At 36.4% G+C, this 18,041-nt stretch overlaps 1 protein-coding gene across 3 annotated transcripts in view; it reads left to right on the top strand.

The window, feature by feature from the left end:
* The window catches only part of ATRNL1 (attractin like 1), a 435,468-nt gene that overhangs the window by 80,174 nt on the left and 337,253 nt on the right, over positions 1 to 18,041 (top strand). For all 3 annotated transcript variants that reach the window (XM_033066085.2, XM_033066084.2, XM_033066086.2), the window contains exons 11-15: positions 5,729 to 5,813; positions 7,388 to 7,596; positions 9,786 to 9,904; positions 16,041 to 16,173; positions 17,434 to 17,615. In XM_033066085.2, the coding sequence (XP_032921976.1) occupies positions 5,729 to 5,813; positions 7,388 to 7,596; positions 9,786 to 9,904; positions 16,041 to 16,173; positions 17,434 to 17,615 (728 nt within the window). The remainder of the gene's footprint in view (positions 1 to 5,728; positions 5,814 to 7,387; positions 7,597 to 9,785; positions 9,905 to 16,040; positions 16,174 to 17,433; positions 17,616 to 18,041) is intronic.

Here is an 18,041-nt window from a genome sequence, read left to right as displayed (position 1 = left end):
CTTCCACATTTGGAACAAAGTTGTTAAGGTGTCTGGATACCCTTGATATGTACAGAGAATTATTGACAGGGAATCTATAAAAGCCAAAACCTGAAATCCTGGGAACATGGAGCTGTTTCTGTGCTTTCTCCCAGTGGTGTTTGGAGTTCTGCATTGTTTGGATCTGTGGGAGAAGTGCAATAACCCATGTTTACACTAATGATATACTCCACAATATTTCTTTTGTTACTATCTGGATTTCAGTTTATTATTATGGATTAAATAGTATGCAAATTCAATTGCTTATGAAAGACAATATTGCATGTGAAGTATTAATTTTCTTCTAGGGTATTCAAACAAAGCTTAAAAACATTCTCCTTTTTGGAAAAAAAAAATCAAAATTATCTCATGAGATTGACTTTAGTTCCACTTGTAATCAAACATATTGCTTGTATTTTGTAATAAAATGAATTGTTTATTCATAAATTGTTTGCTTGTAAAGTAAATTGTTTCACTTCTGGTCTTTGCCATTAGCAAATGAAGTAGTTTAAATATCTGTAAATTCTTTTTTCCAGTATGAACACATCTATTTTTGCAGTTCTCCCTGTTTCTGGAGTTACAAATGGATTAACAATGTGCCATCACAAAGAAAATGTAAAGCAGTGCCTGTGAAAGATTAAGTTTTATGCGTTCCTGAGCACTTAAGTTATAAATGCAGTTTTGGTGCAGTCTGTAACAGCAATTACCTCCATATTGCTGTGCTATTAGAAGAGCAAAGCCATAATAATATAATGCACTAATTGCTCCTTTTAATGGCAAAGTGTAAGGTTGTTGATTTCTTTCTATTGCTTGGGGAGTCACTGTTATGAGTATAGACTCTATTGAAGATGTTAGTTCTATAGTTTAAATTCAATTCATGCTGTTTTGAATGCACTTGCCATTGTGTTTTCCTGAGAGTAAGGAGATCTGATTAAACAAAAATATTTATGCAGTGTGGAAAGACTCAGAAAATAAGTTTTCTACTTAGTACATAACTTTCACAATGTTTTAGTTGTTTATGTCCAGTGTTTAGTTGTCCAGAGTCAAATCAGAGAAATACAGCGGTGTCCACATGTTGTAAACCATCATTACCTCTTATACCAATGAAAAATGAACTTAGTAATTATTAGAAACATGTAAAGAGAAAATAGAGGCACAAACTGGCATTGGATTGTATGAGCACATAACGCTGCAATGCATTGTTGCAGAATGTGATTGAGCAGAATAAATATACTGGCATTTCAGATCTATTTAAATAATTTGAAATTTAGACATTATTTGATGAATGTAAGCGTCAAGTAGCTGGTTTCATATACCTTCTCTTAAAACAAAGCTCTGAGTACAATAAGAGGTTGTCACTAAATCAAGCTGCCTGTACCAAAATACAAATGTGATCCTGGAGGTGAAGTATGGAACTAGTTACCTCTTTCTTAAAGACTGTCCTAACAACTTTTGCTTCCTATTCTTAACAGTACTATTTTTTCTATTTTTTTTCTCTGTTCAGTCACATTTTGGTAAGCCTAATGTTAGGTAAATTTTTAAAATCAAATTCTGTGCTCAAATATTTTACTGATGTGACAATGTTGATTAGAAATTATTTGATTTTTTTCTGTTTAGTTTTTTTTTTTTCTTTGCCTATAAAATCATTCTGGGAAACTGTATGAATACTGTTGCAGCATTGAGAACTTTCCTATGAAGTGTCCAGGTCATCCTCTCTGGTATCAGCAATGCAGTGTTGCCAGCAGGTTGCAGATGAGATGTGCTGAGGCCTGACATGTTGGAGTGAGGGCTCTGGAGAGCAATACCCTGTGCAAAGTTTAAGTGGGGATTTTCTCTGCCAGCATCAGCTGGATTGCTTCAAATCCAGTGCATTTCTGTAGTGTTTCATCACAGAAATGTGTGTGGCTGGTGATTCACTGTCAGAGCCACTTCTGGATCATCTGGTAACCATTTATCTACACCAGGGAGGAGGATGAAACTTTTAATGTTAAAACGTGGTGCAGCTTGTTCTTAAAGCAGAAGCCTTAGAAATAGAAAAAAAAAACCCTTTTCTTTCTCCTTGTACTTTTTAGTGGCTAAAAATTCTGCTAATCAGTTTGGAATTAGTAGTATTGTTTCTTTTTCTGCTTAGTAACTGTTTCTATTAAAAGCAGAAAGTGCTTCCATGTGCTGCTATGTGCTGTACCTGGCTACAGACAGAACAGATATAACTGATGCTGTATCTTCCACTTACTATCGGTATTATGCCTCGAGGGCATAACATGTTATGGAGAAAAATACTTTATTCTTTAATGCACCAAGTTTGCCATCATTATTAGATTTAATATAGTACACACGACACACAGAATGCTGTAATATTGGTAAGCCATGTGGTAAATCATATTACATTTGCCATTTGTTATTTTTTCTTGGAATGGTACAGTGAAGTCTGGAAATGTGGGTGCTTAGAGGTGTTCAAAAGAAGCTTGATGATGATGGGCAGGGATGAATTCTATTTGATTCTTTACTGAAAAACACCAGGAATCACTTGGCTAGGTATCTGTATTTTGTATTAATCAACTATACAGAGAAACATTAGGAATTGAATGCTGAACAAAAGTATAATTCTTGCACAGTGCTCTGTTCAGTGTTCAGTAGTCATTGAGAAGACTAGGAGGAGATAAGAGGGGAGGCTATTTGTAATAAGCTTCTCTCCCTCTTTTTTCTTGTACTCTATTGAAAAGACCTGCCAGTTTGAAAAATACCATCAGTAAGAAAGGAATTATTATATCTCCAGCCCTCAGGGGTTCCTCATCTGAAAACCAGCCTTTATTATGGTTTTATGGTCTTCCCTTGGTGTTAAATCCCACATTTTCTAAAATACATTTCTAAGTACAGGAAAGAATATATATTTATATTCATAATGTGTATGTTTGTAAAAATAAGAAAATTAATGTCAACACTTCCCAAGATCAGTTGAAAATTTAGTGTGAGTTTTAAAATCAGATGGAAATTTAGTGTGGGCTTCCTAAATTGTTTCCTTTACCATCAAAGGCACACGAGCTCATGCGTGCTGTGTCTGTTAATGTGCAGTGACTTAACAGCAGCAAGAACTTGATTTTAAATTATAACAGTAAGATTTTGCTGGTCAATTTTTAAAAGGCTTATTTTTTATAGCTTTTAAAATGCAAGTATTTTCTTGAATTAGAATTTGAATTCATGATTGGACTATTGATCCCTTATTTCTAATAAATAATATTGCTCTTGGTCTGAGTTTCTTTCATAAGTCAGACACCCTGAAGGCATCAAATGGATAGATATGGGTAATACACAAATTGTATGTTTAATACTACTCCTAACTTCATCAGAAACTTATGATCATTAAGTAGGTGGTTGGTGTCCTAGGGCTGTGATCTTTTTGGTTGAAACTGTTTCAGGAACATCCCTCTGGCATGTACATACTTTCACCACTCTGTTTAAGTAGAGAAAAATAAGAAAAGAACAATTGTGAAAGATGAAGTGTATTAATAATTCCACAGTGTTATTTATGATAACATAATGTTAACAATGATAGTGACAGAAGGTAGAAATTGAGAAAAAGTGAGAATTTTAGGATGTGTTGCTCCCACAAGACAGTGAATTAAACTTGCTATACTTTCTTCACACCACTGATTCCATTCTGAGCCCACCACCTGATGTCAAAATTATTGCTGTTTGAACCATCTGCATTATTAATAATGTAATTATAATTAGTAATAATGTGCTTTTAGTTTCTATTTCCAACTTATAAAGATGTGTAATTGATTTATTTATCACAGCCACAGTGTCACACTGGCTCTCTTTATGGGCTCAGGCTATGATTTGGTGGAAGCCTGAATTGATTTAGGGGTGCTGCTGCCGTAACTGTGCTGTCCTATCCCCTCCTGTGTGCTGAGTCCATCCTAGTGTAAGGTTCTCCAGCATGCTGTGCTAACAGGGTGCTGACTGCACAAGGTGCTACTGTCAATAATTTTCTGCTGTGAATAATTTTCTGCATTAGAAGTGCCAGAACAGCAGCACTGGTGAAGTTGAACTGTTCTGACAGTGGGAACAAGACCAGCCTGGAAGAGTTTGTTCCTCCATTCCTGTCTTTTCAAGCTGAAGAGTGAGGTGTTATGATCTGGCTATTGAGAGATGCCTCTACCCAAATTAAGGTCTTATGCCCAAGCCAATAGCACAGATTTTATTTAACAGTAAATGTGGGGGAGGGAGAGACAGAAAGAAGCAGGGAAGGCACAGGGAGAGTAACAAGGCTGAGAGAGAGATATCTTTGTCCCAGTGGGAATTTTTGTCTGGATGCATTTCCCAGGATGTGCTACCCAGACTTTGCCAGGCTCAGAGCCAGTCCCATTCTGTGCTGATCTTCAGGGCAAAGTCCTTCTCTGATCTTAACAGTGTTTGAGCCAATTGTGATCTCTAAGTCTCTTATAGGAGGGAAGATGATTTTTTTGGGGTTTGGGATTTTAAATTTTTTTTTTTTTATTATTTTTTTAAATATATGGTGATATTCCTTTATTTTTTAACCATATCTGTAACTTGCATGAATTATCCCAAATTTTAATATTAAGTACATATACCTTCGTTACATGTGACTGTCATTGGAATCTTACAGGTAAATGAACTCTGCACTGTTGTCTAAAACCTCTCTTATATTAAGACTCTGGAAACAGGTTACAAATGTGTTCCCAACAGTCTTGCTATCTATCACTGCCTTTTCTAATTGTTGATATTTTTAGGACACTTCTGCTTCCTTGTGTAACTAACTCTGACTCAGCAGCTTCTACAGACAGACTTCTATCCACTTCTCTGTGTTATGGAGAGTGGGCTGAGCAGATAGGTTTTTTAAAATTTTTTTTGTCCTAGTGTCCAAATTGATAGCTTTGCCTCTGGCTTAAAATTAAGTGTCTATATGTGTAAATAAAGCCATGAAATTGGAGAGGCCTCTTTCCCTTCAACTCCTTTTCTACTTTGGATATAATCCTTATATTTGTGTATATAGCAGATTTTTTTCTAATGAGAAAATTTTCATATTAGGGTTACAGTTTTCTTGAATGTTTACCCTACCTGTGTCCAAAACCTATAATGATGATAAATTGTAGGAATGTTTTTCTTGATCTGTAGAAAAGTGCTTTCCCTACTCCACTTCCTAGGGATTTCCTTGAAGTTTCAATCTGTAGGTGCTCCCTATTTCTGTCACTGTGGGATTTGAATATATGAAATCAGTAAAGCTTAAGTAGAAAATAATGAAAAAGGACTAATTGTACTAAAGAATTAAAGCCCTAATCAGGAGAGAAAAATTAAACCTCACAAAACCCACATTTGTGTACAGCCGTTCTAAAAGAGATGTGCTTGAATAATTAATTTGACATAGCTGGTTTGAGAGCATGTAAACGTGAGGGCAGTATGACTGATCCTTTGGTAACAATGATGGCAGGGCTTGTTGCTGTGGCTAGTGAAACTGGCTGTGAAGGCAGACCACTGCACATGTAATAAAGTGACTCTTCTATGAATGTCCTATGGGCTTGATAAATGTTAGGATAGATCAGTTTTGCTGACAGGTTCATGGAGCATCTACTCACAAATGCATCTAAAACCTGTTGATTTATCCTTGAGTAGTTAAAATATACTTCACATATATTTTGCTGAAAACTTTTCAAATTATTTGATGTATGCTTTGTGTTTTGTCTTTCAGCTTGTGATGAATGGAAGATTTTACCAAAACCTAATCTGCATCGAGATGTCAACAGATTTGGTCACACTGCTGTTGTCAGTAATGGGTAAATGAAGTGTCTCTTAAATTTTCCTTACCATTTTTCTGAAGGAAAAAACTGTAGCAGAAATCACACTTAAGTGAAGTATGGTTCAATAACAGAACTGATGTCACTTATTAAAAGGGGAAGTGGTGCTCATCAGGTAATCAGTACAGCTGATCCCCAGTCTGCCAGGCTGTGGCATCTGTTCAATGACATTTGAGGTGAACATTCCAGTGTACTGAGGTGTTTTCTCAGTATTGAGGACTAACTGAATTTAATATTTGGTACCTACCCTCACTTAGGTGTGATGGGAGAAGTCTTTTTCTCTTTGCAGTATGCTGTAATTCTTCATTCTTCTACAATCATAAAATAACCATGTAACTAAATCTTGCTGGGAAAAAGATTTTGATGATAGTGATAGTAATCATCTTTACCACCTGAAGGAGGAAAAGCCTGCCAGCAGCTAGATGATACGAAGTTGGAAAAGTTGTAGAAAGCAATAGTCAGGTTTAAAGAAATGTGTATTTTTTTCAGCTTTTGTTTTGCTGGTTGCCAACTGGCCTAGTATCTGAAGCTGCAGTACTATAGATCATTGTACCCCTTCTACATTATTCATCACACTAATAAAGTCAGTACTTAAGTATTTTTGGGCAGCTTATGGATCCCTATATAAGGATTCTGTATAGGTCAGAAATGAGATAATTAGAAATGCTGCAAATAAGAGTGTGACTGCTTTTAACAAAAATTGCACTAGATTGTAAGTATGTACACAGAACACTTGACATTAATCAATGAACAGATTTATTAAGACAAAATTGCTTGGAATTAATGAATTTAGCAACTGATAGTTTTTCATTATGATTTGTGTGTTTTATGCCATCTAAGCCATGTCTGATATTTTGAGAATTGTCACTTTCTATGAATTACATTCAAAATGCCTTTTAAATTTTTTTTTAAAGAACTTAGTGGTATTTTTGGTAGGATTTTTGTACCAAAACAGTTCAATACAAGACACTCTCCAGGCTTCTCTGTTGGTAACTCTGTGATTAATTATATTGTAAGTGTATATTGTACAACAGATATAGAGGTGTTCTATTGCTATCTGTTACCTGAGACTGTCCTTAGCTTTAATGAGAAGTGTGAGGACCCAGGTTTAGTCTTTTAGATCCTGTGTCAGCAGCTACTGCACCAGAAATGTTACCAGGAAGAAATATCCATCTTGCCAATTGTTGCTGCCTGTCTTGAAAAGAATGTTCTTGTTTTCTGCAGGGCAGTATTTCATGCTCTGTTTTCAATATCTAACTGCAAAAATGAGTGTATTCTTCCAAAGCTCTTCATTCTTGTTTCCAGACATTTGGGATATGCCATTCCACAATACATACAGCACAGGGAGCTTTCAGCAATTTTTTTGTTACTCTCAACTTCCATGGAGAAATAAATTGAAAAAGTAATCAATAAAGGAACTACTGATAGAGTCTTTATTAGAAGGAGAGAATAAGATTTTTTTTTTTATAATACTATGTGGATTTTTAATGGTATACCAAGATGGATAAGAAATCAAGAAAATGTGTCTACAATAACATTCTTTTTCCTAATAGGTCCATGTATATATTTGGGGGTTTTTCAAGTGTTCTATTGAATGACATCCTTGTGTACAAGCCTCCCAACTGTGAAGCATTCAGAGATGAAGAGTTGTGCAAAAATGCCCGTCCAGGAATAAGGTGTCTGTGGAACAGGAAACATTGTGAATCTTGGGAATCTGGACATGCTAATAATATCCTTAGAGCAAAATGTCCCAAGAAAACAGGTGAGTGAATTCTAGTCAGTAATGCAGTGTAGGAGATGGGGTTGGGCAACCCCCAAAGATGTAACCGTGTGGATGTTGTGACTGGAATGGTAAGAGTGTTCCCCTGTGAGAATACCCAGTGCAAAAGATATATAGACTATTTTTAAAAAATCATTCCGTTGTAGAGCCCTTTTGTATTTTACATGCAGGAAGCAGATGCAAAAGAGCACAAGTTTAAGGTGCTAAGGGAGTGCAGAACAGCAGTGAGAGCACAAATGGGCACTGCAAGTGGTACCTGGTGTTATGGGCATATGGCACTTCCATACCTGCATTTACCAATAAGAGAGGAAAGCATCACTGCTTGAATCAGATATGAAATAGGAGCATTTGGGCAGAAGAATATAGTGCAGGCACAGCTGGAAAAAACCTGAGGCAAACAAGCCCTTTGCAGCGTGTCACATGGGTTCAAGTTTGTCATATGGATTTCTCTGTGGCATTGTGATAGCTGTATTGTTTGAAACAGCAATTTACTGTTATGAATAACTGTTCCAACCTATTCCCAAGCATTTTGGCTTGTCACAAATAAATTTCGTGTGAAAGTGTTGTTCTTATATGTCACATGAACAGAATATTTATCCCTGCTACACAAACCTACTATTTTTTCTGTTCATCTTTCCTTTCAGCACAGTGTAAAATTGCTTCCCTAACTTTGGTTGTGTGCTGTGGGTTCAAACTGCTGTACAATTAAACTGCCAGTCTGTGTTTAAGATTTGTTGAAAAGTTACTAGCACTGCTATTAATCAACACTTCAAGACATTTTATTTTTCTGATAGCTTTTACTTGTTTCTAGACTGGCTATAAAGTCTCCAACTCAGGAAAAAAAAGATACATGATATAACAAAAACATTATCCAGATACAGGTTTCTGGAAAATGGCTTTTGTACAGTTTCAGAACTTTTAGAGATCTACAGTCTAGAAAGTTTCATCTATATAGAAAAAGAAAAAAATCTTGTGGCATTAAATTCAGATGTAATACAGATAAAAGTGCATCATATAAAAAAAAAGATGATCATAGCAACAGGTGTTTATAAAAGCCAAACAAAACAAAGCACAGACATGCTGAAGGAAAATAAAAAAGTTCGAGCAGTTTTGAAAGTACAGGTGCTGCAGTGGAAATAAAGTACAACTCAACTTGGAAGAGATGAGGTCTGTATAATTCCAGTTCTGAAGAAGTGTGAACAGCACTGTTTCACTGCTGTCAAATTCTTCCAGTTTCAGCTGGAATTTTTTTAGCAAAAGCCAATTTTTCATATATTCTTTTACCTTACTTGGCTCAGTTGTTACCTGGTTGTGAGAATATCATCTGAGAAAGTGCTGATGGTAAATATTAGAGGATAAGCAGAAATTTTAGTGGTTTTTAAAAGATCAATTCTTAGATGACAAGGCTTCCCTGGCAAGAGAATCTTTTTAGCTTGCATGAACCTGAAATTAAAGGAGCTAAATCCAACAGGAATTAAACACAGTAATCAGTGTAGGAGATGATACAAATTCACCTATTTTGCACCATGATGATTTTCAATACCTTTACCTCCTTTAAACAGAAGTAATGATTAGTCTTAAATGATTTTACATAACCTAAATTTTAGTCTAAGTCCCATTATTAAGAATATTGCATTAACTCTTTTTCAAATACATTTAGAAGGACAGAGCTTTAACTTAGCAGTCATTATTAGGTTTATAAATTAATTTGCAAAGATTTAAAATATCTCTGTGTTGCTCATATCTGTCTTAGATTGTTTTATTTACTACTTTTATCTTGTCTTCTTGCATAGCCATCTGATATTTTTATAGAATCCTATAGTTGAAGAGAATCTTTCTTCCATGTTGAAAGAGTGAAGGAAAAAGAATTAAAAAAAGTTTTTCATACTCTTAATTTTTTGCATTGAGCTAAGAGAGCTTTCATGCTGTAAATCAGTGAATATTCCTTTAGTTGATATGACACTTATGAACCTTCAAATATAGTTGTTACTAAAGGAATTTTTAAAGGAGTAAATCCTATTAACTGGATAGAATTAATTTCCTACAGTAACTTAAACCCTTGTGAACGGCTAGAGTTCAAACAAAGGGTGTGACAGAAAAAAGCTCAGAGGAAGTGTTTAAAACGTGGACTTATCCTCCTGTGGGACGTTTCTGTTTGGTTTGTGTGGCAGCTGCTGCAGACGACAGATGTTACCGGTACGCGGATTGCGCCAGCTGCACCGCCAACACCAACGGCTGCCAGTGGTGCGACGACAAGAAGTGCATTTCAGCCAATAGCAACTGCAGCATGGTGAGTCCTTGCAAGTCTAAGCATGGCACCAGTACTTGTCCTTTTCTAGGTTTAGCAGACTAGTAGCTGCTTGTTTTCAATACAAACTTGTTTGCCAGGCTTTTGAACTAAAAATGTTGCGGGAGGCGGAGCGTGAATGCAGCGAAACAATCTATTTCAGGGTAAAACAAGTATTCCTCAGGGTTGTGTTGCCTATGTGTCTTGGTTTAGGGTAAATTTGGGAGGAAACTTTTGAATGGAGTTTTTTAGGAAACACATTTAAGCAGTTCGGGGAAATATTTCTTTGGAGAGAAGTGGAAAAAAAACCAGTTTATATAACAGGCAAAGCACTTCTCAGCACAAAAATGAACAATACTAAACCGTAAAACTTTTTGCCACTCTGAAGAGATGATAGATTTAGAAGAGTCTTTTTCATGTGTTGTGGCCTGGCTTATTCAGTTTGTTCTCAGCTCTCTGACACTGGGAAATGCCACGGCCCAGGCATGGTGGCCACAGGTATGAGCTCCCGGTGTTTTTTGGGTTTTAGTCTAGAGCAAATTAGAACAATTCCAAGAAAAAGGAAAAAAAACACCCAAAACCCCATGGTCCAGAGAACTTCCTTGGCTCAGCTAGCCAGAAAAACTAACCAAAAGCAGAGGAGAGCTCTCTCCTGCTGCCCACTGCAGACAGCACTGTCTGTGTGAAAGATGCAGGGGAGTGAGTGCAGTCTGTGATAACAAACTCTGCAGCTCTTCTCTCCCCCTTCACTCCTGGAACCAGTCTGAAAGCTGCAGAACTCAATATTCAACACCAACAGAACAGACAACTGGGGATACAAGCATCATAAAGTCACTCAAAGACGCTACAATATATTTCTTGAGACAAATACTATTATCCCCTAATTAATGACTTATGAAAAGTCCCGGAGTCATTATTAACTTTGATTTTGTTCATATGTGGTGTACAGTTAGACAAGCAGAAACCATTGAATCCCTTCAAGGATGCTGTTTGGTTTCTCCCATTTCAAACTAGGACCAGACCTGTCTCATTAGTCATGGTCTTCTGATCATAGATCATCACAGAAATGGTTTTCTTTGTCGTGGAGTTACTTGTCATCTCATTAAAGGAATATGAGCTTCTGTAACCACTGCTTGTGATGAGTTGTTTCTGAGTTAAGTACAAGCAATCAGATCACATAGATTCATGCATGTTTATATATATATATTTACGTATAAAAATATAAAATATTTTATATTTTTAATATAAAATTATATAAAAATATAATCTTTAATCTTAAAAAGAATTTTTTAAAAAAGTATTGCCTAGTGCATTGTTTTAGACTTTGTTGTTGTTCACCAGCTGCTGCATCCCTTCTTGTTAATTTGATTTTTGTCAAGCTTATAATAGTATTTCAGCTTTATAAATTTTGTCTCCTTAAGCTTTTCAGCTATCCACAGACACCTGGCTGTACTTGAGTTCAAAACCCTTTCTTTACACACTTTCATTAGTAAAAGTATCTTGCTCTCTGGCTTGAACCTGATGCAAATCAATCTTGTTCTCCAGACAAATTAAGGTGTGAGTTGGATTGACTCTGACTCAAATCTTGCCTGTTCAGAGTGGGCACAGCCAGCTCTAATCACTGGCATTTGTAGCTAGTCACTCCTAATAAAAGCAAAGCAGACACAAATTCATCAGTAGCCCTGCTATAAGTCTGTCAGAGGGATTTCACATTCCAGGCACTAATGGTTCGTTTCCTTTGTGATCTTCAAGGACCCTTCTTTTCCTGACACATTGTTCTTCATTAGGTGCTAATATTCTAACCTTGGTTTTCAGCTCTTGAACTAGGAATAGTTGCTAAGGAGCAGACCATCTTCATTCCTAAGAAATGATCCCTAATAAATGTGGAGTACTAGGTATTTTAGCACAAGCTTCTTGGTTCAGTGTCCTTCTTTGACAACCTTTCATGTCTGAGATTGTCAGCTTAATTAGCAAATGATGCACCAGTCTGCTCAGTATCATTTTCTGTCTTTGTACAGGATTTGAAGTGGATAAAAAAGGCTGTTAGTGTAGTTACTGAAGAATGGGATAGCAAAAATTCATCAAAATGATATCTGGAAAGAGGTGCTGTCATAAATGGAAGGTGGCTTTTGCAAAATTGATCTATTGGCCGTGAGATGATGAAGGCAGAATTTTGCTTCAATATAAACCCACCAAAGCAGCATCAACAGAATGGTACCATGTGGAAAACTAGAATGCATCAGGCTGATTATCCATTTCCATAGACTGCTAATTCTGGACTAGGCCTATGAGTGAAAATGTTGTGACAGCACTGTGATGGTAATATGGGTAAGAAGCTGTAGACTTAGGAACATCACAAGGAGCCTTTGCAGGTGTACAAAGGCCTTGATTTGGATCATAAAACTCCAGATGAGACAGATAATATTTTAGAATCTGCTGCTGCTGCCTTATGGAAAACGGACAGTTTACTAAAGAGGTGCTGTCAACCAGTTTGGCATTTGCCTCATGGTCACAGATATCTGCAAAGCACTGGCTGCTCTGCTGATTGGAAGGCCTGTAAAACATGAACATTTCCCTGAAATAACTCTAGTTGTACAGATGGACTCCATGAGTAGTGCTAATGCATTTGTGATGCACATTCACCTGCCTGTGCTCACCCTCTGTGTGAGCCAGCCCTGTATTCTCCTACTGTGCAGACACATGCATCATCAAAATATAGATCATGTAGATCATGTATCATACTCATCTGATGTCATTGCAAGCAGAGGCTTGCAATGCCTGCTTGATCTGGATCTGCTTAATATGTTTATGAAACTGTATTCATTCTCTCTGTGTGCACATACAATGTTTTATCTTGCATCCTGTAAAAATGACACTCGCTTGATGCTGATCATGTGCAGAAAATTAACTATATTTTGTAATGGAAACAAGTCTTTACCAAAAAGAAAAAAGAAAAGGCTTTGTGGAAGAGATTTAGATGCATATCTACAAGATGTCATTTTTCATGAGGTAGTACCATGGAAGAGTAAGCTCCTCCATGAAAGCAAAATCTTCATGTACTTTACCAAATAAAATGGTAACTTGCTGGAGAGGGTTGGCTGACTGCAACAAAATGCAGGTTTTTTTTACTGAGGAAGACCAGAGAGAGATTGAATTTCAGAGTAAAATAATTTACTTTGTCAACTTCATTCAATTTCTGAAGAGAAAAGAAGTAGTCTTAAAGAGAGTCTTAGTATGTTGAGGCACAGCTGAATTGTTTTATTTCTGCCTCCACCCAGTATTGCATTTTTGAAAATGTCATTGCCTTCAGAAGATCTAAAGGGGGCATGTTCCCACAACAGGGACATGTTTTCCTCTCTGACTGAGACCAGCTCTTACTGCCAGGAGCAGTCTCTGAAGCTCTTGTGTGTTGGTCTCCACATGTGCAATACAATAATACATCAGCCCCAGCTGATGACAGTTACCTAAATACAGCCCAGATTGGTGTATGATTTAGAAGTGTTCTCTATCTGAGTGTGAAACATAAAACAAACATTTTCAAATCCGTGAAGGGGATGATAAAGAGCATTGAGACCTATAGTACTGCATTATTAAATATTTTTACACAGTGCCTTAAAGATAAGAATCCTTGCTTTTTTGTAATGTTAGCGTTGCTTTCAGAAAACTCCTTCTTTAACAATGGCAGTCCTTGGATGATACACTATTACCAATAATAGTAATCATGGCAATCTGCCTACATTTGAGGAATTCAGAGAATAGTCAAGAGGAAATATACGAAGTATCAGAAGGAAATGTGAATAGAATAAAATTTATCTTGGAGGAAATAAAGAAAATTTATGAGTAAGAAGTTCCCAGTAGCAAGTTTTGGGAGTAGCTTCAGGGAAATAATAGCAAATCTATAAATCAAAAATTTTACATTTACACTAGGCAAACTAGACAAGGTTATACTGTTAACCTGAAAAATCCAGGAGGAGGAGAGAGGTACATAATTTAATAGCAATTTCTGAAATTCTAAGATAAACTACTGTAGTATTTTCGTTCTCTAGTAAATATTCAGTTCACTGCAGTTCATAAGTCTGTCTATATACTACTGTATCAGGATCAGTACTTAAAAAAATCTAAGTAAATCAGACATGAGGGAGGCTTTATACATAACATGATTTACTCATGCTTTGGTGTGTAAACATTATAAATATCCTACAGCAATATAGAAGTTCTGCAACAGATGGACTGTCATCTTTCTGAATTTCATTGAGTTTGGTAGTTTAAGTTATAACCTTAATATTGTGTTAATATGAATTACCTATTGAATTCACATCTACATTGAACTAATGAGATTTTCAGGCAAGCAGTGTTTAAATTGGATTTAAGGGAAATAAATGCTGGGAATAAGGGAATACAACAAAGAACATTATTATAGAACAGTCACTAGTACTTTGAATTTTATTTTAAACATTAAATAACCAGCACACAACAAGCATCATGATTAGAAAGTAATAGAACAAATATCTCAACTTAGGTGCAAAATTGTAATCTGTATGTAATACCACCGAAGAGTATGTGATTTAAAAAAGAAATCTGAATGCTTAAGGGTACGTCAAAATGAAGTGTTAAAAGTGAGTATTAGCTGAGCTATTGTAAATGAGCAGATGGTGGTTACTTGTGCTCTAAAATTCACTTTAAAGCATCTCTCTGGCAGTTTTGTGAATACCTTTCATGATTGAGTGAAATTAAATATGGGTTTGTACCAAAGATTTTTTGGTTTTGTGTATTACTGTTGTGTTTATTTTTCTGCCTAGATAGACAGTCTGTTACTTGCTGGCATTGCCTTTGGCTCTGTTTTGTGTTTTCTACAGATGTCTGCACCTAGACCTGCTTCTCTGGTCCTTTTTGCTTCACAATAGCCTTTCTTGTAGAACAGAAAAAAGTCAGGACCTCTTATAATAAGCTTACTGGTGGGCATATGATCCACTAAAGGCAAACGATTAAAATAAAATGCCTCAACAACAATATTGTTCATTAGGAATGAAGCTGATTCTGTGTGAGATTGAGAATTCCCTTTCACAAATTCATTATTTCAGGACTTTTAAAAGAAATAAAAGGAGACAGCTTTTCTCCTCCCTGCCCTATCACTGCCATATTCCAGTACCACTGTGTAACTTATTGTCATATATTATAAGTTGTTTAATCATACTCCAGAAGGCTATTAGAAAGGAAAGCAACCAATATTGTCAATAAATCATGCATTTGCTGTCCATGTGCAATCCATTTTTGCTGCCATGTATTAATTTAATCTTTTGATGTTTAAGAGAGACAAGACTTGTTAGGGTTTGACAAGAGGGACTCCCAGAGGTCCCTTCCAATCTCAGCTGTTCCACGGGTATAAAGCTGTCTTGCATTAGGGCTTACTTTTAATTACATCCTTGAAATTAAGTTGGTAGAGAGAGCTCACCTTATAGGTGAGCTGATGAATTGGCTGAGGATTTAGAGCAGTTCATTAAATAAGGTATCAATACAATGTCTTAATTAAGGTACTATGCAGAGGGAAGAAAGATCTGTATTCAAAATGTCTAACTTGGAAGACCTCAGTTTTAAGGAAAAAACCCAAACACTGACCAAACCCAATAAAAGCCCCCAGGCAGTAATTCCATCAGTGTTTACTGCCTTTCTGGTGTACTAAGGTACCAAAGGAATAAAGTTATCCCCAGTTTTATGTCATGTGTGGAACATATTCATGTACCTTCAGTCAGTTATGTGTAATTATTTTGCACCTTGTGTTATTTTTATGTTCTGTTTGATTATTTTTCGTGCTTTAACCTGCATAGGATGAAATAATTTAGTGAAACTATAACCCTAAACTGTTTAAGAAATAAATACTTCGTTTAGTTTTTTAAGCTCTTCTTGCTCTCTGTACAGGGAATTGGCCTCTTCAGTTTGACAGTTATAGTGTAGAACAAGTGGGGTGATTTGTGCTCCAGTGTTGCATTCTGCATCTGGAAAAGGATTCTAGATAAGGGGCTTAAATTCAGCCTAGCGTTTAAGTGGCCACGACTTTCCACCTGCTCTGTATGTCTGGTTTGACTTCTGGTTTTTAACAGCGGTATGCTTGAGATGCTGCTTTGCCTGTTTATTTTTGCAGTCGGTTAAAAACTACACGAAGTGTCACGTGAGGAATGAGCAGATCTGCAATAAACTGACGAGCTGCAAGAGCTGTTCCCTGCACCTGAACTGCCAGTGGGACCAGAGGCAGCAGGAGTGCCAGGCACTACCTGGTAAGGGGACACTGCTGCTCACAGCTGCTTGCAGAACGGAGTCAATCTCCCGTGTTGTGTTTGTTCATGAGCAGACACGGCTTTGCTTTATTTGTACTCACTCCTCCTGCCTGTCTGTGCCTGTGCAGGTGAAGCCAGATGTGATTGCACCCCTGACTGGGGTATCAGTGCTGCCTTTAATTGTGTTAGGGGAGTTGATGGCATTAGGGAAGGCACAATGACACGTGCCTGCACAGGGCAGTGATGAGCCCTGCAGGGAGCGCTGAGCGCAGAGCTGAGTGGCCCTGCAGGGTTTTACTGTTACATGTGCACTGACATTGTTACCTCTGCAAGCTGGGGTTTTACCTTAAAAGTTAAAATTTAATTGTACTTCAATTTTCCTGTGCAGATAGGGCCCAAGATCTAGTTTCTTGATTTTCTGATATTGGTACTAATATGAAAGCAGTGAATATTAAAATGCTAATATGAAATATTCTCAGAAGGTGACTGTTAACATTCTGAAACAGTATTTATTTTGGAATTTATATTCATAACTACATATATGCAGTTAAATGTCAGAACCTTTTCCCATTTGATCTTTATTTCCAGATGAAGTTAATGAACACTTTTTTAAAATAGAGATGATTCATTAAATAATTTAGTCTCTGCAGTTCAAAACTGTATTTATGTAATCTGTGTAGATTGACTATTACAGTTGCTCTTACTTACTTTTTAATAGTTATCTGAGTCTGAGGAATGCTGTAAAATGTTGAAGAAAAATATTTTCCGAGATGTTATCTGAATTTTCTATCATTTGGATTGCATTAGTATTTAGGAAAATATAAGTGCAAAGCTAGGCTAAAACATGGATAGTGTAAAGTTGTGATATCTTGATTCTAGGACAGTTTTTATTAGATTTTGAAATTTACATAACATTTAAGTAAAAGGAGTTGTTAAAACTAATATTTATGTGCATAATCTAATCTTAATATTTAGTTGTGCTCAATTCTGAGTACAAGAAAGAAATAGTGGCATAAAATTATTATGCTGAAACTTAGCACGTATATTATAATTATTTTTTAAGTTCTTAGAAGCTCTTTCCATAACAATACTCTATTCTGTACGATGACACTTGGTAGTTCAGAATTTATGTCATGTGAAAAGGGAAATTGTGTGTGGGACGCATTTTGATTTATGATCTCAGGAAGATAAAACTCAGACTCCCTTGGGTTTAATAAAAGTTTTTTTGAATCAGCTTTAATGGTATGCTTTTTGCACCAGCTCACCTGTGTGGAGAAAGATGGAATCACATTGGAGATGCCTGCCTCCACATAAATTCCAGCCGGGAAAGCTACGACAATGCCAAACTGTATTGCTACAATTTGAGTGGAAATCTTGCATCACTAACAACCTCAAAAGAAGTGGAATTTGTTCTGGATGAAATACAGAAGTATACACTTCAGGTAACTTGAGGAACTGTAATTGATACTTATGTGAAACAAATTTCCTTTGAGAAATCTTTTCTAGGTTTTTGTCCGAAGAAAGGAAAGTTTATGCCTTGAAAGAAGTGTGCTAAATGGTGCTAAAGACTGATACAAGTCACATGTAGGATATTAAGAAAATCTCATATTTAAAACAAATCACACAGCAGCTCCCATGGTTTCCCCTCACCAGATTTAAATGCTAAAAGTTATTATTAACTTGGAAGAGATTATTTGCTCAAGAGAATGGCTGGAACAGTAATTTTGTGTCCTGGTTTCAGCTGTGATAGAATTAATCCTGAAATTCAACACAGGCAAAGGCAGGGTCCAGCAATAGGGGCACATAAACCCGTGCACCAGTACGGATGTAACTTCTCCAAAAAAGCCAGTTTCCTCTGTAACTGCTTT

This window comes from Catharus ustulatus, chromosome 8, assembly GCF_009819885.2.
Source record: "Catharus ustulatus isolate bCatUst1 chromosome 8, bCatUst1.pri.v2, whole genome shotgun sequence".
In the NCBI taxonomy this organism is placed as follows: Eukaryota; Metazoa; Chordata; class Aves; order Passeriformes; family Turdidae; genus Catharus; species Catharus ustulatus.
Note: the sequence above shows the minus strand (reverse complement) of the source record. Positions and strands in the feature narration are given on the sequence as shown.